Source organism: Meles meles, chromosome 8, assembly GCF_922984935.1.
Source record: "Meles meles chromosome 8, mMelMel3.1 paternal haplotype, whole genome shotgun sequence".
Classification (NCBI taxonomy): Eukaryota; Metazoa; Chordata; class Mammalia; order Carnivora; family Mustelidae; genus Meles; species Meles meles.
In genome coordinates, this window is record NC_060073.1 from 7,742,232 (window position 1) to 7,756,890 (window position 14,659).

Consider the following 14,659-nt stretch of genomic DNA (forward strand, 5'->3'; position numbering starts at 1 on the left):
GCCCATCTGTGCCTCAGTCACCTTGTCCAGAAACTGGAGATTGTGGGAGCATGAAATAAACAAATGGGTACAAGACGCCCCCAGCTGCAGGCAGCTGGACATCTGAGTGCGCAGATGGTACAGCAGACTGGGGGGGCATCAGGGAGGAAGAGGAAAGGGCACAGATCAGCTCTGAGGCAGGGGGCCTGCTAGCCAGTGCTGGGGCTAGTTGGGGCAGAGCTGGGGCTCTAGACCTTGGACAGGGATGCCTCATAGATACATTGGGCAGCAACTCCTTGGAAAACAGGATGGGAGCCTGTTTCCTGAGCCTGAGCCTCTCCCTCCCACCCCACCCCCAATCTCCATCCCATGTCCCCTGAGGCCAGGGTAGCCCCCATTAAAGGGCTCCTTCCTCCTCGGACACTTTCTTCCAGTCTTGGTCATGGTAATAGGGTTTCTCGGCAAGCAGTAATAATGGTGGAAGGAAGGCAGCCTTTCTGCCTCTACCCTCGATTAAGGGATTAAGAGAGCGGGTCTTGGCCCACGGGACCCTCCCTCTCCAGGGCCTATGCTTCTGAGAGGTGCTGAAAGCAACCTTGGCAGACTCTGGTGGAGATGGGGCTGGAACCTCAGGTCGGGTGGGGCTGGGGAGGCCACAGTCTGAGGCTGGCAGGATGAGGAGCCGCGGCCGCCCCACACTCCAGTCCCAGGAGGGCTCAGGCAGGAGAGCAAGGGCTGGGATGTAGGTCCCCAGCCACCGGAGACTGGTAAAATCAGCCCCTTGGAAGAGGCTCAGAGCAGGTAAGTGAGTGGTCCACGGCCTTGCAATGTGCTGGGCAGATCGAGGATCTGAACCCAGTTCTCCCACTCCAGGGGGTTGTGCAGGACAGCCCAGCCTCCCACAAGGCTGCAGGCCAGCATGACCACCCTGTTCTCAGGGTGGGGTGGCCCTGGGAAGGGAGGGAACGGGCACCAGAGCAGTGGGAATGGCATAGAAAATGGAGAGAGGGAGTGTCAGGAAGAACATCTCCAGCTCCTCCCCACCCTGCCCAGAGAACCCCCAGGGGTGCCCCTCTTAACTACGAGCACCCCTAAGGCCTGAAGCAACGCCGTGGTTCAGAGAGCAGACCTGCCCTAGTCGGGTGAGGTGGGGTGTGGTAGGGAATTTGGACTCGGATAAATTGTTCTTCCCACAGGCCAGGCGGGAAGCCAGAGGCCAGGCCAGGGATGGGGCTCCTGGTGGAAAGAATGGGTCTTGCCTGGTCTGCAAGAGCAAGGGTCAGCCCTCCATGGGCTCCCCAGGCTGCCCCAGGTGGGTGGACGGGAAGATAAGGCCAGGAGAAGGGCTGGGGAGGGAGGAGGCATGAGCCTGCTCTACGGGCCCTGGGATGAGCCCTGAGAGCCTGCCCCCAACCCAGGCCCTGCAGGCAGAAGCCCACTTTGCCGCTCCTCCAACACATAACCATTCTCAGCCTCTGCATTCATTGTCTCTTCTTCCCAGCTGCAGGGTAAGCTCAAAGTTCTGGCTTCGGGTTTGGCTGCAGCACCAGCTGTGTGACCCTGGGCCAGTCGCAGCCTCTCTCTGAGCCCTCCCTACTGCAGTGGGCTTCTCTGACATCCAGAGAGAAGGTGTCTGCGAGAGGCTGGGACAGAACCACTCACTGGCCCTCAGATGCTGAGAATCAGCCTGGGACTGCGGAGGGCGAGCTGGCCATCCGGGGAAGCATCTCAGAGGGGCTGAGTTCACAAGCTCAGTTCACAAGCTGACCTCTGTGGTCCTGTCTTTGATCCTTCCACGTATTTTCTCACTGAATCTCGGCCACAGGCTTCTGAGGAAATGCCAGGCACAGAGAAAGCCATTCATTCTTTCATCCAGTCACGTGTTCAGCCAACAGTTACAAGTCTGACACCCTCGGCGCTGGGAGTTCAGCAAGAATCGGGTCATCTGCTCCATACACGGGGGTCTGAAGCCCAGCGGATGGCTCCACGTTGGACACCAGCAGTAAACAAGGGCCACACAGGTCTTGGCCCCACGGAGCACATAGTCTAGAGGTGGGAGGCAGAGATGCCATGAAGGAGAGAGACCATTCAGAGATAGGGGTGATCTCGCGGGGTGTGGAAGTGAGAGGCACGTTCTGTTGAGAGCTGGGCCCCAGGTAAGGCGCCTGTGAGAGCTGAAGGACAGAGGTGCGGCAGGGCAACAATCTGTGGGAGAGCGAATGAGGTGGCCTCAAGCTGGAGCTAACTGTGTGAAACCGATCGGAGGAACGTTTCTTATGGGGCAGCTGTTATTATCATTTTTATTATCGGGGATACCGTCTCCCCCATTTCCCGGCTCTTTACTCCTGAGTTCCCTCTTTGTACACACAGAGGTTGCGGGGAGAGGGGTGCGGTGAGGCGCGACTGGCCGCGCGCCCTGTGGAAGCCAGCCGAACGAGGGCGCCCCAAACAAGTCCTGCGCTTCCCCGCCCTGGCCCCGCTGACGGGGAGGGGCGGCTAGGCCCGGCCCGACTCCGGGAACTACATTTCCCATAATTCCGTTCCCGCCGCCATCTTGGCCGGTGGGCGGTGGCAGCTTAGGGTCTAGCCCTCCAGGCCGTTAAGCCGGTTCCGCTCGCCCCTAACCTGGGCCTCCACCATGGGGGCTGCGTGTCCTCGCCCAGTAGGGCTTCTGGGGACCTGCGCAGCTCCCGTCCGCTTTCTCCGCCCCTCCACCCTTAGGAGCCTGGTCCACGTGTCGGTCTACGGCGGAGGAGGCTGCTTGCCCTCCACTAGCCAAGGACCGGAGGACCCAGACCTTGGGGGCTCCCACGTCTCCTCTCCAGACCCCCGCCCTGCACATACTGCCCACACCCCTCCATTCCCAGATGACCCCTGGTTTTGCCTCAGTGAGGACCGAACACTAGCATCCCGGCAGGAGCCCAAATCCCGGTACCGGGCGCCTAAAACGCCAGGATTGCGGCGGGAAGGTTAAAAAGGATTATCAAACAGCCGAGCCCAAACCGCTGACGACTAGACCCTCCCCTATACCCTGCCCGGGGGCGGGTGGGAGTAAGGGACCCGCAGAGAGACTGGCCCTTTAAGGGGGTGTGGTCGGGGGGCGGGGGAAGCGAGCGAGACAGAGAAAGCGGCTTCGGCGGCGGCGGCGGCGGCGGCGGCGGCTCGGGCGGCGGCCGCGGGGGACAAAGGGCGGGCGGATAGGCAGGGAGGGGGCGGGGCGCGGCCAGGCCAGGCCCGGGGGCTCCGCATGCTGCAGCTGCCCCCGGGCGCCCCTGCCGCCGCCCTCGCCGCGGAGCCGCGCGGAGCCGAGCCCGCAAGCTAACCCGAGCCAGCGGCCCGGAGCTTGCCGGCGGGCGTCCCGGAGGCGGAGGCGCAGGGAGGGGCCCGACGCGCGCACGTGGCCCCGGCGGCCGCCATGGCGGACAGCGGCCCCGTGGGGGGCGCGGCGTTGGCGGCCCCGGCCCCCGGGCCAGGCAGTGGTGGCCCAGGGCCCCGCGTCTACTTCCAGAGCCCCCCAGGGGCTGCAGGCGAGGGCCCGGGCGGCGCGGACGACGAGGGCCCAGTGAGGCGCCAAGGGAAGGTCACGGTCAAGTACGACCGCAAGGAGCTACGGAAGCGCCTCAACCTGGAGGAGTGGATCCTGGAGCAGCTCACTCGCCTCTACGACTGCCAGGTGTGTAACCTACTCTGCGCTGACACCCTAAGATCGTTCCCTAGTCGGGCTGCTTGGGAACCCCACCTTGCGCCTGCCTGTCACCCGGAGTCAATGGGCGCTCCGCTTCCGCGCGCTCCCCTCCCTTTCTGTACTCCCCGCCCCCAGTGTGTGCTCTTTCTTGTCTGACCTTAAGTCACTCCAGTCTTCTCCCTCGTGACTCTCTCATGTCCCTACTGTGGTCAAGCTTAGGGGTCTTCTAGAAGCCTCAAGGGATAGCCTGGGGCATGGGCAGGAGGCTAGCCTGGGCGGGCAGTGCAAGGAGACCTACCTGGTGCTTGCTAACCGTATCTGGTTAAAAGGCACGAGCCTGGTGGGATTGTACAGGGTCTGGGCTGTTCTAATGGGCCAGCCTGCAGCTCCATTTTGGTGTAGGAGCAAGTAGCCTTCCTCTGGGTTCTGGTTCTCCACCCCATGACTCCTTCCTTGCTCAAACTGTGACTCAGGCCCCTGGGGGGCAGGGTGGAGGAGTGGTCTTGCCCTGTGCTGCCTACCCTACACCAGCCCTGGAATGCAGCTGGCTCAAGACTGGATAGACGCTTCCTGCGGGGGGGGGGGGGGGGGGGGGGGGGGGGGAGGGCTGGCGGGCACCCCCTCCCTCAGCAAAGCATAGGCTCTTTGTTTCCCCCTTACCAGGCCTGGGTCCTTCCCACTGACCCCTCACCCTTTACTTCCTCCCCACTCCTGGGAAGCTGTGACAGGTGTTTGGGGGAAGGGTAGGGGCTGTGAGGAGTTGAGACAGCTGGCCCCACCTGTGCGCTGACTTGGGTAGGGGGGCGGGAAGTTGGGGCACCACATCTGCAGGGTTCTCAGCCCAGGGTCCGCCAGCCCTAGCTGTCTGGCCCTGTCTGGCACCCACGGTGCCCAACTGGCAGGGACAGGAAGCTCCCCCCCCCACTGGGCATTTTGCCTTGGCACAGGCCTGATCTGTTTTCTTCCTCGGACAGCTGCCGCTGTCTGCTGGGCGAAGAAGGCTGGCTCATCCCGCGGTCGGGCAGGGGCCCCAGCCAGAGCTCACACCCTTTCTCCCAACTCGGGCCCTTGTCTCTCCCTCCTCCCCCACCCCCACCCCAGGAGGAGGAGATCCCAGAGTTGGAGATTGATGTGGACGAACTCCTGGACATGGAGAGTGATGATACCCGGGCTGCCAGGGTCAAGGTGAGAGAGGGGCTAGGAGAGACAACAGGACTGTAGGTAGGAGAGATCAGGGAGGAAAGGGCCTGTCTGGAGGCAGCGCCCCTTGGGTAAGCAAGGCTCTAGATTTAGGCCTTCTTTGGTTGTAGTCAGACAGCTCTGTGATGGTGAGCCTCGGCTTCTGCCTCCGTCAAATGGGGCAAATGGTGCTTGCCCACAGCTGTTGAGTGGCTGTGGCATCATCTGCACCTTGGGAGTGGCCCCAGTCCCTTGGAAGTGGGTACAGGTGAACTTTAGGTCCCTGTGTCTTAGAACTCACAGCTGTACTTACCCCCCACCATGCCCTCCTAGGAGCTGCTGGTTGACTGTTACAAACCCACTGAGGTAAGTGGTTTCCCCGGAGGCTGGGGTGAGAGGGGTCTGGGTTTCTGTAATCATGCAGTCTGGTCTCCCTAATGCCTTCCCTTCTGTTCAGGCCTTCATCTCTGGCCTGCTGGACAAGATCCGGGGCATGCAGAAGCTGAGCACACCCCAGAAGAAATAAGGGTCCTTGACCCTGGTGAATGGTGGCTCCCACAGGACAATCGCTGCCCCCCGACCTCGTAGCAACAGCAATACCCGGTGGGGCCCTGCGGCCAGGCCTGGTGCCATGAGCAGGGCTCCTCGTGCCCCTGGCCCAGGGGCCTCTTCCCTGCCCCCTCAGTTTTCCATTTTTGGGGTTTTTTATTGTTATTAAACTGATGGGACTTTTTGTGTTTTTATATTGACTCTGCGGCGCGGCCCTTTAATAAAGCTAGGATATGCCTTTGGTGCAGCTCACCGGCTCAGCTGGTCTCTTTTTGGGGGCAAACACTGCTCCACGGCTGGACTGCTGCCAGCTCAGCATCTTCCCAGGTGACCGCAGGCCTTCCTGAGGGCCATGTAGCCATGGCAATAGCCCAGCGCTGGCTCCCAGACCAAGAGCTGGAAGTGGCTGGGGAACTGGGAGAAGTGGTGTTGGCTGTTGGCAGGCAAGAACACTCCTTTTCCTCTGGGCCAGGGGCCGCCATGCCACCTAGGGCCTGGCCATTGTGATCCCCATGCCAGTGAGCCTACACCCAAGGCAAGATTGGGTCGGTGGTGCCAAGGGGGAAGGCGTACTGGCTGAAGCTGTGGGTTCTCAGTCTCTCGGGGCCCACAAATACACACAGGCTCACTTCACAGACTTTAAGGGTTTTGTTTTTTGTATTTTTTTTTTTTTTAAACAGTCTGGTCCCTGATGGGGGCCTCTCCACTGCCCCTCCCCAGTTTTGCTACAGTTCTGAGCGTCGCTCGATTTTGAGTAGCTCCACCTCGAACACGAGGGTTGCGCCGCCTGCAGGGGACAAGAGGGGACAGAATGACAATCAGGACCACAGGGAAGCAAGATGGGTGCAGGACCCTGGGGGGCAGGGAGGTGTATTACCTGGAATCTTTGGGGGAGCTCCCCGCTCTCCGTACCCTGTCAAAGATGCACAAAGAAACAGTGAGGTGTAGCCAAGTCAAGGGAGAGGTGTGCCGCAGACACCCAGCCTGAAGCCAGGCCTCTGCCTGTATCTCAACAAGAAAGCCAGAAATAGAGAGGGTGTAATGGAGACGACAAGGGGCTACAAAAGGTCGGGTAGGGGGCAGAGAGCGGGCTCCAGAATCAAGTGTCCCAGGGGTCTTGCCCTGTTCTCTCTGCTGGGCATGGTTAGACTTGGAAGAGGCATGTGCCATAATGAATGGATAGGGTGCAGATCAATGCAGAGGCGGAAGCAGACTTCACCCTTCCCCAGACACACACCCTAAACTCCCCCATTCAGGCTCAGGAAGGACCTCTTACCCAACTCTGATGGGATCACCAGCTTCCGTTTTTCTCCCTCACACATCCTACAGGACAACACACGTTCAGCACAGGGCAAGCACCCAGGCTCCCTGCCCTCCACCCCATCCCCAGGGCTTGCCTCCCACAGTCAACCTCATCGACCACACCCACGGCCCCCTGACTCACCCCAGCAGCCCCTGGTCCCAGCCCTTGATGACCTGGCCTGTGCCCAGGGAGAAGACAAAGGGCTGGTTCTGGGGCAGGCTGCTGTCAAACTCCGTCCCATCTTCCAGTTTCCCCTGCGGGACCATGGGAAGGCCAGTGAAGAGGAGAGTCCACTCTGAGATACCTCCCCACCCAGCTGCTCTCCCCAAGCTGGCTCCCCACGGGCAGCCATAGCCCTAGAAGGGGACAGAGCCTTGGGTGGGCATCTCATAGGACACTGTCACTGCTTGCTGGTGCCAACCTGGGGATCAGGCAGTGAACAGCAGGGGAGAACTATGGAAACTATGTAAAAGGGAGAGGGGACTTGCCCAAGGTCACCCACCTTGTAGGCTGAGGGATCTGGCTTCCAAGTCTTCTCAGGTCCCCAGAAGCCCCACCCACGCCAAATGACCCACTCCCTCACCCACCGTGTAGTGCATGTGCAGGACGTCCCCCTTGCGCGATTTGATGGGACAGTGGTCCACCCGCTTCTTGACCCCGATCTGCAGCTTCCGTTTGCCCTCCGCCCCCGCAGCAGTGGCCAGGGCGCTCAGGCAGATGGACAGTACTGTCAGGACCCAGCTCAGCCTCATGTCTCTGCGGGGACAGACCCCGACCGACCGACCAACCGACCGGGGGGTAGGGCGGGGAAGGCATGGAATAGGGGCAGGTACCAGAAGAATTCCACCCCCACCGGACCTTGCCTGCCCCTGGGGATCCCCTTGTCCCGGGTCACCGCCCCCTCCCCCGGACTTCGCGGCCACACTTACCAGTCCAGTGAGAAGGGGGCTTGCCCGAGGACCCCAGCAGCGGGGGGAGGGGATCAGGGGAGGCCACAGCAGCCGGGGCCCCGCCCCTTTGCTCACCCCCAGCCCTTCTTTCCCTCCCGGTCCCCAGCTCCACTCTTCAATTCCCACCCGTCCCTTTACGCAAAGTCCAGACCCTATCTGGCTGTCCAGCAGTTGCCTCGACAGGGCGACCCCATTCACGCCACACCCAGTTGCCCCCCGCCCAGCACACCCACACTTCTGCGGCCGCTGCAGGGGGCCTGCCCCGAGGGACCCACACATCGCCGCTGGATGGCTCCGGGGAGCCCCGATCCTCAGGAGGAAGCCCCCAGGCCGGGCCTGTGCCTCCACCAGGGGCGCCGCCCCAGCTCTGAGCCCTCGGGGGCCTGCGGGGTACCCAGACTGGTCCCGTGTCGGGTGGCCGCCGAGCCCGCTCGACCCACACCACCTCTCCTGGGGGAGTTCTCGGCCTACCGCGTCCCCAGGCCCGGCCCCCACGGAGGCCGCCCCCGCGTGGACGCCCCGGGCCATTACCTGGGCCTACCCCTTCGCTTGACTCCTTGACCCCACCCTTTAGAGGACGTAGTTCCGCCCCCTGCTCTGGAGCCCCGCCCTCAACAGGGCCAGACCCCTTTTCCTGAACGGTAGCCACGCCACTCACCGGCTGAAGGCCCGCCCCCAGCGCCTGAGCTCCGTCCCTTTCGGTCTCTACACCCGAGGCTCCGCCTTCCGCCTGTTCCAGCTCCTCCTCCAAAAACAAGGCTCCGCCCCCCACCTGTCCTAGCTCCGCCCCCAGCCCCGGAGTTCCGCCTTCTACTGGAACCAGCTCAGAGGTTCCACCCGTCTCTGTTCCACGTCCCGCCCCGACTCCCGGGGCTCCGCCCCGTGCGGCGTGAGAACCCTCCCCCTGCGGCATCCCCAGACAGCTCCGACCCCAACTCCCAATTTCCTCCTAACTTATCCCTCGTTGACGCTCGGAGCCCCAGCCCGCTCCTGCCCGGCCTGATCCAGCCTGCCCCCTTGCACCCCGGCTCCCCCCAGCCCGGGCTGTGGCCCCCGCTCACCTCCTCGCCGCGCCCCCGGAGTCAACCCCAGTCGTGCTGCTGCCTCTGCGCAGGCGCGTCATCGTCGCTACCCGGCCCGGCCACGCCGCCCGCCCTCATTGGATTGTGCGAAACCCGCTGCCACACGCCCGGTGGGGCGGCCTTTCCCCCAGCCCCGCCCCCGCGCCGCCACGTGACGACGCGCTGCTTCCGGTGGCTGGGTAGTCTGTAAGGTTAGGTGAAAGTTACTTCCTAAAGTGTCTTTGGCACTTCCGGTCGAGGTGAAATTGAGGTCAGGCGGACGGGGCTTCCCGGAGGGGGTCTTGAGACGCCATTTTATTTCATCCCCAGGTTCTCCCAAGCGTTCCGGTTTGTCCCTGGGCCTCTTCGTGATCCCCAGTCTCCAGTTCGTTGCAGTGGAAAGAGCCTGGGGTTCAGACTTGGGTTTGAATTTGGGATCTGCCATTCATTGACTGGCAATGTGACCTTGAGCGAGTTCCTGGGCCTGGTAGGATCTGGAGTCTCTGTACGGCGGGCTTGGCAGCACCCACCTGACAGGGCCACTGTGGGACTGCGGCCATGAGGGGATCCACCAGGCCCTGCCCCACGGCTAATGCTCTCCCTTTGCTCCACGCTGGCCTCCAGGCCTGCCACGCACTGACCACTGATTCATGACGGCAGTGGTCTGGTTGGGCCTGTTCCCCCAACCAGACTGGTATTTTCAGGTGCCCCAGCACCCAGCAGTGCGCGGTCAACGTCTCTCGGTTGGAGCAATCAACTTGTAGTTGGGAGGCAATGAAACCTAAACTGAGCGTTAGAGACAACTAGCTGGACGTCCACCCCGGGTCGATCAGCCTCTCTGATCCTGTTCGTCGATTAAAAAAGGAAACTAATCAGCAGCGCCGACCGAAGGGAGGGGGCACATACCAAGCACTGTGTGTGTCCAGCACTGAGTGGGCTGGGAGGGAGCCGCTCTTGGGTCCCCAGCCCTCATCTGTCTCACTTCTGTTGAGCTATGTATGGCATTTTCAGTGACAGTATAGCTGAGAAAAATGATTGGAAATTGGTAGTCACAGGAATTGTCTCTTCTGGTTGAACCCCACTCCTGCCTTGGGCCCAGCAAGATCACTACCATGCCCTCCAATCTCACACCTCAGAGAAGCCCTGCATTAGGGTAACCACTTAGGATTAACCTCTGCCCCTGAATGTCCTCTCTTGGCAAGGCAAAGCATTGGGTCCCCAAGGTTGGCCTTTGGTTCTCCACACCCTCCCCCTCCCCCCGGGGCCAAGCTCCACTCCAGGGACACTGAAGGCTGCAGGAAGGGGGCTGGACGCTGAGCTTAGGCCGGGTCACACAAAAGTCAGGAGAGTCCCAAGCAGGGGCTGGTGAGGGGAGCCCAAGGGGAAGGGAGGTGAAGGTGGAGAAAACCATGTGGTTGGGGTGAGGGGACCTATCTCCCAAACCGAGCCCCCCAGCCACAGCCCTTTGGTACTTCCCTTTCAGGGAGGCGGGGACAGGGCGGTGCGTGGCTTTAGAGTTAAGCTAGGGGAAGTAGGTTACATATAGAGTGCTGCCCAGCAGAGAGGACGGGTTTTCTCCCAAGGGAAGATATTCCTGCAGCTCAGGGACGGGGGCTAGAGCGCTCATCCATTCCCTCCAAGTGCACATGTGAAAGCTTAGGCTCAGAGAGGGGACAGTGACAACCAAAATCATTCCACAGATCTGGGCCCCATGTCAAGCTCACGGGCCACAGCAGGCCGTCTCCTTCCAGAAAGCAGCCTCTGTGTTGAGCAGGAGGGACAGGGCCCGGATGTGACAAGAAGACTACAAAGAATACACATTTCCGGCTCTGTGACCTGGTGGGGGACCTCAGGCCTCGGTTCCTCCATCACACAAGGGAGTCAGACCAGCTCTGGCTCGAGGAGCCAGTGTGACGCAGAATGCCTGAATCCCCCAGCCAGGACAGTGACAAACAGGGACACAGGCAGGGATAGCTCCTTCCATCTCTTTTATCAGGCTTGGGGGTCACAAGTTCTCACACCGAAGCCCAACTCCCAGTATGTGTGGAGGATCGGTGTCTTCTTAGGGAGGGGACGAGCCAGCTGTAAGACGCTCACTCGTACGTGGTGGCTGCACACTGAGACGGGACCCCTTCTCTCTCGAGTCAGTCCGGGACCCCTGGTGCTGCCTGCACCTCTCCTCGCCCAGCTGCCCACCCTGTGGGATGGCAGCCTTGGAGAGACCTGGGATAGCTGGAAAGTCCTCTGAGAGGCCCAGGGCCTGGAGCAGCTTCTGCCCACATGGAGGTCTTGTGACTGGGCTCTTCTCAACATACTGCCCTCTTGTACCCCTCTGGGAGGGGGGGGTGGCCTGTGAGGGCAAGTGGCTGAGTCTGAAAAGCAACGTGTCACCTTCGCAGCTTCCGGCACCTGAGGGAGAGAGGAAGGGGTCTGTTCACGCAGGCACAGCTCGGCCCCTGCTTCTCTACATTCACCCCTTTGTTACCTTCTGGGAACCCCATTCTCTACCACGCCCGGGGAGCCCCAACTGGCCTGCCCACGTGATGCCACCCCATGGCCTCACTGTGGAAGGGAGGAGTGGCTGAGAAGCACCTCAGACAAGGGTGGACAGGGAGTCCACGGTGTCCCTTGGCCTCCCACAGAGACCCAAAGGTGGGACAAATGTCTCCCATGGAGGCTTTTAGGAAGACCCAGAGCTTCACCAAGTGGAGAGCCATCTCTCTCGTCTTGACTGCAGGCCGGGGTTACCTTCGGGGCCTCTCTGACCCGAAGACCATGTTGGGTGCCCCCTGACCTCAACCCTTGACCTCTGCTGGCCTCACATATCCTCAAGTCCGTCTCCCCCATGAGAACGTGAACTCTGTTTACACTGATTGCAGTGCCCGCGGATGCTTGGTAAATGTTTGCTCGGCACATTCAGCAGCTTCCCGTTCCCTGGAGGGCTCACTCCACACCCGCTCCCGGGGCCCCACTGCCTTCCCAAACAGATGCCCCCCGCAGCTCCTCACCTGCAGGTGTCTGGGTTGAGCTCTAGGCCCTGCCCTTGGCAACGGAGGAAGCTGCGGCGTCGGCAGCGACAGCGGCAGGTCCTGGGGTCAGGGCGCTGGCGGCGCTGGGTGCAGCGTGGGCAGTGGGGCCTGGGGCTGAAGTGGGATGAGTGATGTCAGCTGGGGAGGGTGCTCCGGGGGCAGAGTCCCAGCCCGGAATGGAGCGGGGCTGGGGGCGGTGGTGGGGAGTGGAAGCCCTAGGAGGAGAAGCAACGTGTCTGGGGCGGGCAAGAAAAGTCTTCCCAGGAGCTGGCGCTGGGCCAGAGCGCACAGACTCGGGGAGCAGAGGAAAAGGGGGTGGGGGGACACAGTGGGAGGAGAAAGAAGGGACAGGACTGCAGCTTCCTGACACACTCACGCACGCACACACACACCCCCATCCACACATTCCATCCTGGCTGCTGGGCTTGGGCTCCCCACCCAGTGAGAGCCCAAGAGACTCACCTGTCTGGCTTCAGAGCACTCTCTCTCTTTTTTGGTCTGAAAAGTAAGAGGGACACACAGCGACGAGGAGGAGGAAGAGGATCAGAAAAGCTAAGGCCTCCTACTCTCTCACCCCAGATCCCAGGCCTACCCCGGTCTGAGTCCTGGCAATCTGGTCCCCACTGTGGAGTACTACCGTGTGCGCCACCGCACCCCGCCCCCCAACCCGGGGAGCCCCGTCTCTGTGAGCTCAGAAGAGGGGCCTGGCTGGCACCTGCATTCACATTGGCTGTGTTCTTCCAGGGACATCTCGCCCAGCTGACTGCTCGGGTAACGGATCATGAGGATCTGTGTTCCAGAGATGGAGGAGAGACAGGGTGAGAGACAATGAGAGAGAGAGACAGGGGAAGGGACTGCTCCACAGGCTGGAGGGAGAAGAGCTCGCCCAAGAGCTGCGGCTCTGGCCATTGCCCCCTCCCCACCCCCTCGACCAACCCGCCCCCCTCCCCTCCCACCTTCTTGCCACCACCCCCAGCACCAGCCTCCACCCCTGCTGGGCATACTGCACTGGCCCCAGCACCTGCATTCGGACTTGGTGCTGCCCGGTGGGCACGCACTCCAGGCCGTCGTCAGGGCAGCAGCCGCCGCAGCGCTGCACGGTCACGCAGCTGGGCACCAGTTGCTTGGCCACGGTGCCCATGAGCTCCACGGTCAGGGGCACCACCACCTCCCGCGGCTGGCAGGTGGCACGGGTATACACATCTATCCAGGACACCACTGGGGGCAGATGCGCAAGGGTTAAGACCCCGCTGGGGTTCCTGCAGCTCCTCCCTGGTGCCTGTCTCCCCCCCAACTCCCCACCCCCAGCAACTGTTCTCCCTAATTCCTGTGTCACAGGCCCCCTCCACTGGCCCTCTCTCTGCCCGCCCTCGCAACCTGCCTTCCCCTGCCCAGGAACCCAGGAACCCCACTGCGTCCACTTCCTCTTATGGGCAGAAGAAGAATTTGTGTCTTGGAGAGTGGCTGGGATCACACAACGCGATGGACAGACCTCCTCAGGGCAGGAGTTACTGTTTCTTTCTTTCTTTCTTTTTTTAAGTAAGATTTTATTTATTTGACAGACAGAGATCCCAAGTAGGCAAAGAGGCAGGCAGAGAGAGAGAGAGAGAGAGAGGAGGAAGCAGGAGAGGCTTCCCGCTAAGCAGACAGTGGGACGTGGGCTCAATACCAGGACCCTGGGATGACGACCTGAGCAGAAGGCAGAGGCTTTAACCCACTGAGCCACCCAGGCGCCCTGGAGTTACTGTTTCTATTACCTTTCTTCTGGTGGCCGAGGGCATCAGGCTGGGACACAGGGCCCTGTAGGAGAGAAGGGACCTGGACCCAAGGTGCACTCAAGGAAGGGCTGGCCCCGTGGCTGTCCCCAGGGCTCTGCCCTTGCCATCAAAAGGCTTCAACTGCTCTGTGACATTTTTCCGGGATGCTCTGCTCCTGGGGTCACCTGCGACGGTGGTGGCAGCAGCAGTGGCATCCCATCTCCAAGCCTGCCCCCCCCCCCCCCCCCCCCCCCGCTGATTCGGAGGCGGCAGGCCCGGAGGGGGCACAGTGGGCACGGAACCAAGTCCTACTGGCACAGAGAGGCTCCGCCCCCGCAGAGCCCAGGGGACGGGGTGGGGCAGGGGAGTGGCCCGGGGCTGGGCTGGCGGGCCGCGGGCCGGCGGGCCAGCGAGGAGGGACTCTTCCCGGGGGATGCCCTGGCCGGGTCCCCGCCACGCCCCAGTCCGCAGCCCGACTCCGCGGATCCCCGAGGCAGAGGCTGCTCCGCGTCTCCCCATTTCCGCCAACCTTGAGAGAGGGCACGGCGGACGGTTGGGATGTTGGGGACGCACGTACCTGGGCGGGGGCCAGCTGCAGGAGCGCAGCGAGCAGCAGGCGGCGGAGCAGAGGGCTCATGGTGCCCGCGGGGGCCGCGCGCCGGGGGCGCCCGCATCGCCCTAGCCCGGTGGCGCGGGGGGCGGCGGCAGCCAGAGCCCCATGGCGCGGGCCCGGGCGCGCCGGGCGGGGGCCGGGCGCGGGGGCCCGCTCCTCCGCGGCCCCCTCCCGAGCCCTGAGCGCAGGCAGCGCAGCGCAGCGCAGCGGCGGCGGCCGGAGGAGCCGGGCGGGCGGGCGACCGGTGGCGGCGGGCGGCGGCGGCGGTGACGGCGGGCACGGCGGGGGCGGCGGGGGGCCGGGCCCGGGCTGGCGGGCGGGCGGCTCATGTGACCCAGACACGCGCTCCCCACCGGGCCGCGGGGCAGGGGCGGGGCGGGGGAGGGGGGGCGAGGCCGCTGCGGGGACCCGCCCCCTCCACACACCCCCCTCCCGCCGCAGCAGGGGAAAGGGGACGCGCCGCCCAGGGGGCCGGGCTCCCGGGTCGCCGCCGCCAGGACCCGGAGGGCGGGGTGCGGTTCTCCCCGCGAGGCCCCGGGAGGGGGCCGCTGGGT

The 14,659-nt window shown here is 63.0% G+C and overlaps 3 protein-coding genes across 7 annotated transcripts; 1 reads left to right on the forward strand and 2 right to left on the reverse strand.

Annotated features, from left to right (window-relative positions):
* The first annotated feature begins 3,198 nt into the window (after positions 1-3,198).
* On the forward strand, positions 3,199-5,639 carry PPP1R14B (protein phosphatase 1 regulatory inhibitor subunit 14B). The gene is given in 6 exon segments (XM_046017599.1): positions 3,199-3,260; positions 3,263-3,369; positions 3,371-3,652; positions 4,766-4,849; positions 5,177-5,209; positions 5,301-5,639. Coding segments are annotated over 6 exon segments (609 nt in total). The 5' UTR covers positions 3,199-3,226; the 3' UTR covers positions 5,370-5,639.
* Positions 5,640-6,030: 391 nt separating this feature from the next.
* On the reverse strand, positions 6,031-8,840 carry FKBP2 (FKBP prolyl isomerase 2). 4 transcript variants are annotated; one of them, XM_046017600.1, is made up of 6 exons: positions 8,707-8,840; positions 7,283-7,451; positions 6,837-6,949; positions 6,669-6,715; positions 6,270-6,305; positions 6,031-6,179 (listed from the first exon to the last, which is right to left on the reverse strand). In XM_046017600.1, the coding sequence occupies exons 1-6, from the start codon at positions 8,766-8,768 to the stop codon at positions 6,118-6,120; spliced, it is 489 nt and encodes a 162-aa protein (XP_045873556.1). In that variant the 5' UTR covers positions 8,769-8,840; the 3' UTR covers positions 6,031-6,117. The 4 variants fall into 4 exon arrangements, with proteins under 4 accessions (XP_045873556.1, XP_045873558.1, XP_045873559.1 ...); XM_046017602.1 differs by lacking the exon at positions 8,707-8,840 and adding an exon at positions 8,177-8,256; XM_046017603.1 differs by lacking the exon at positions 8,707-8,840 and adding an exon at positions 8,091-8,173.
* A 1,835-nt stretch (positions 8,841-10,675) lies between these two features.
* Positions 10,676-14,509, reverse strand: VEGFB (vascular endothelial growth factor B). 2 transcript variants are annotated; one of them, XM_046015064.1, is made up of 7 exons: positions 14,070-14,509; positions 13,493-13,535; positions 12,757-12,953; positions 12,451-12,524; positions 12,198-12,233; positions 11,715-11,950; positions 10,676-11,115 (listed from the first exon to the last, which is right to left on the reverse strand). In XM_046015064.1, the coding sequence occupies exons 1-6, from the start codon at positions 14,127-14,129 to the stop codon at positions 11,737-11,739; spliced, it is 624 nt and encodes a 207-aa protein (XP_045871020.1). In that variant the 5' UTR covers positions 14,130-14,509; the 3' UTR covers positions 10,676-11,115; positions 11,715-11,736. The 2 variants fall into 2 exon arrangements, with proteins under 2 accessions (XP_045871020.1, XP_045871021.1); XM_046015065.1 differs by having other exon boundaries at positions 11,715-11,849; positions 14,070-14,506.
* Positions 14,510-14,659: the final 150 nt, after the last annotated feature.

Excerpts from the sequence above, each read along its gene's own strand:
- FKBP2 (XM_046017603.1), bottom strand. The coding sequence starts at position 8,173 with ATGGCCCGGGGCGTCCACGCGGGGGCGGCCTCCGTGGGGGCCGGGCCT. Across the intron at positions 7,452-8,090 it reads CGAGAACTCCCCCAGGAGAG|AGACATGAGGCTGAGCTGGG; the intron begins GTGGTGTGGGTC and ends CTGTCCCCGCAG. Across the intron at positions 6,716-6,836 it reads TGGGACCAGGGGCTGCTGGG|GATGTGTGAGGGAGAAAAAC; the intron begins GTGAGTCAGGGG and ends GTTGTCCTGTAG.
- VEGFB (XM_046015064.1), bottom strand. The coding sequence starts at position 14,129 with ATGAGCCCTCTGCTCCGCCGCCTGCTGCTCGCTGCGCTCCTGCAGCTG. Across the intron at positions 13,536-14,069 it reads TGCAGCTGGCCCCCGCCCAG|GGCCCTGTGTCCCAGCCTGA; the intron begins GTACGTGCGTCC and ends TCTCTCCTACAG. Across the intron at positions 12,525-12,756 it reads AGCACCAAGTCCGAATGCAG|ATCCTCATGATCCGTTACCC; the intron begins GTGCTGGGGCCA and ends TCTGGAACACAG.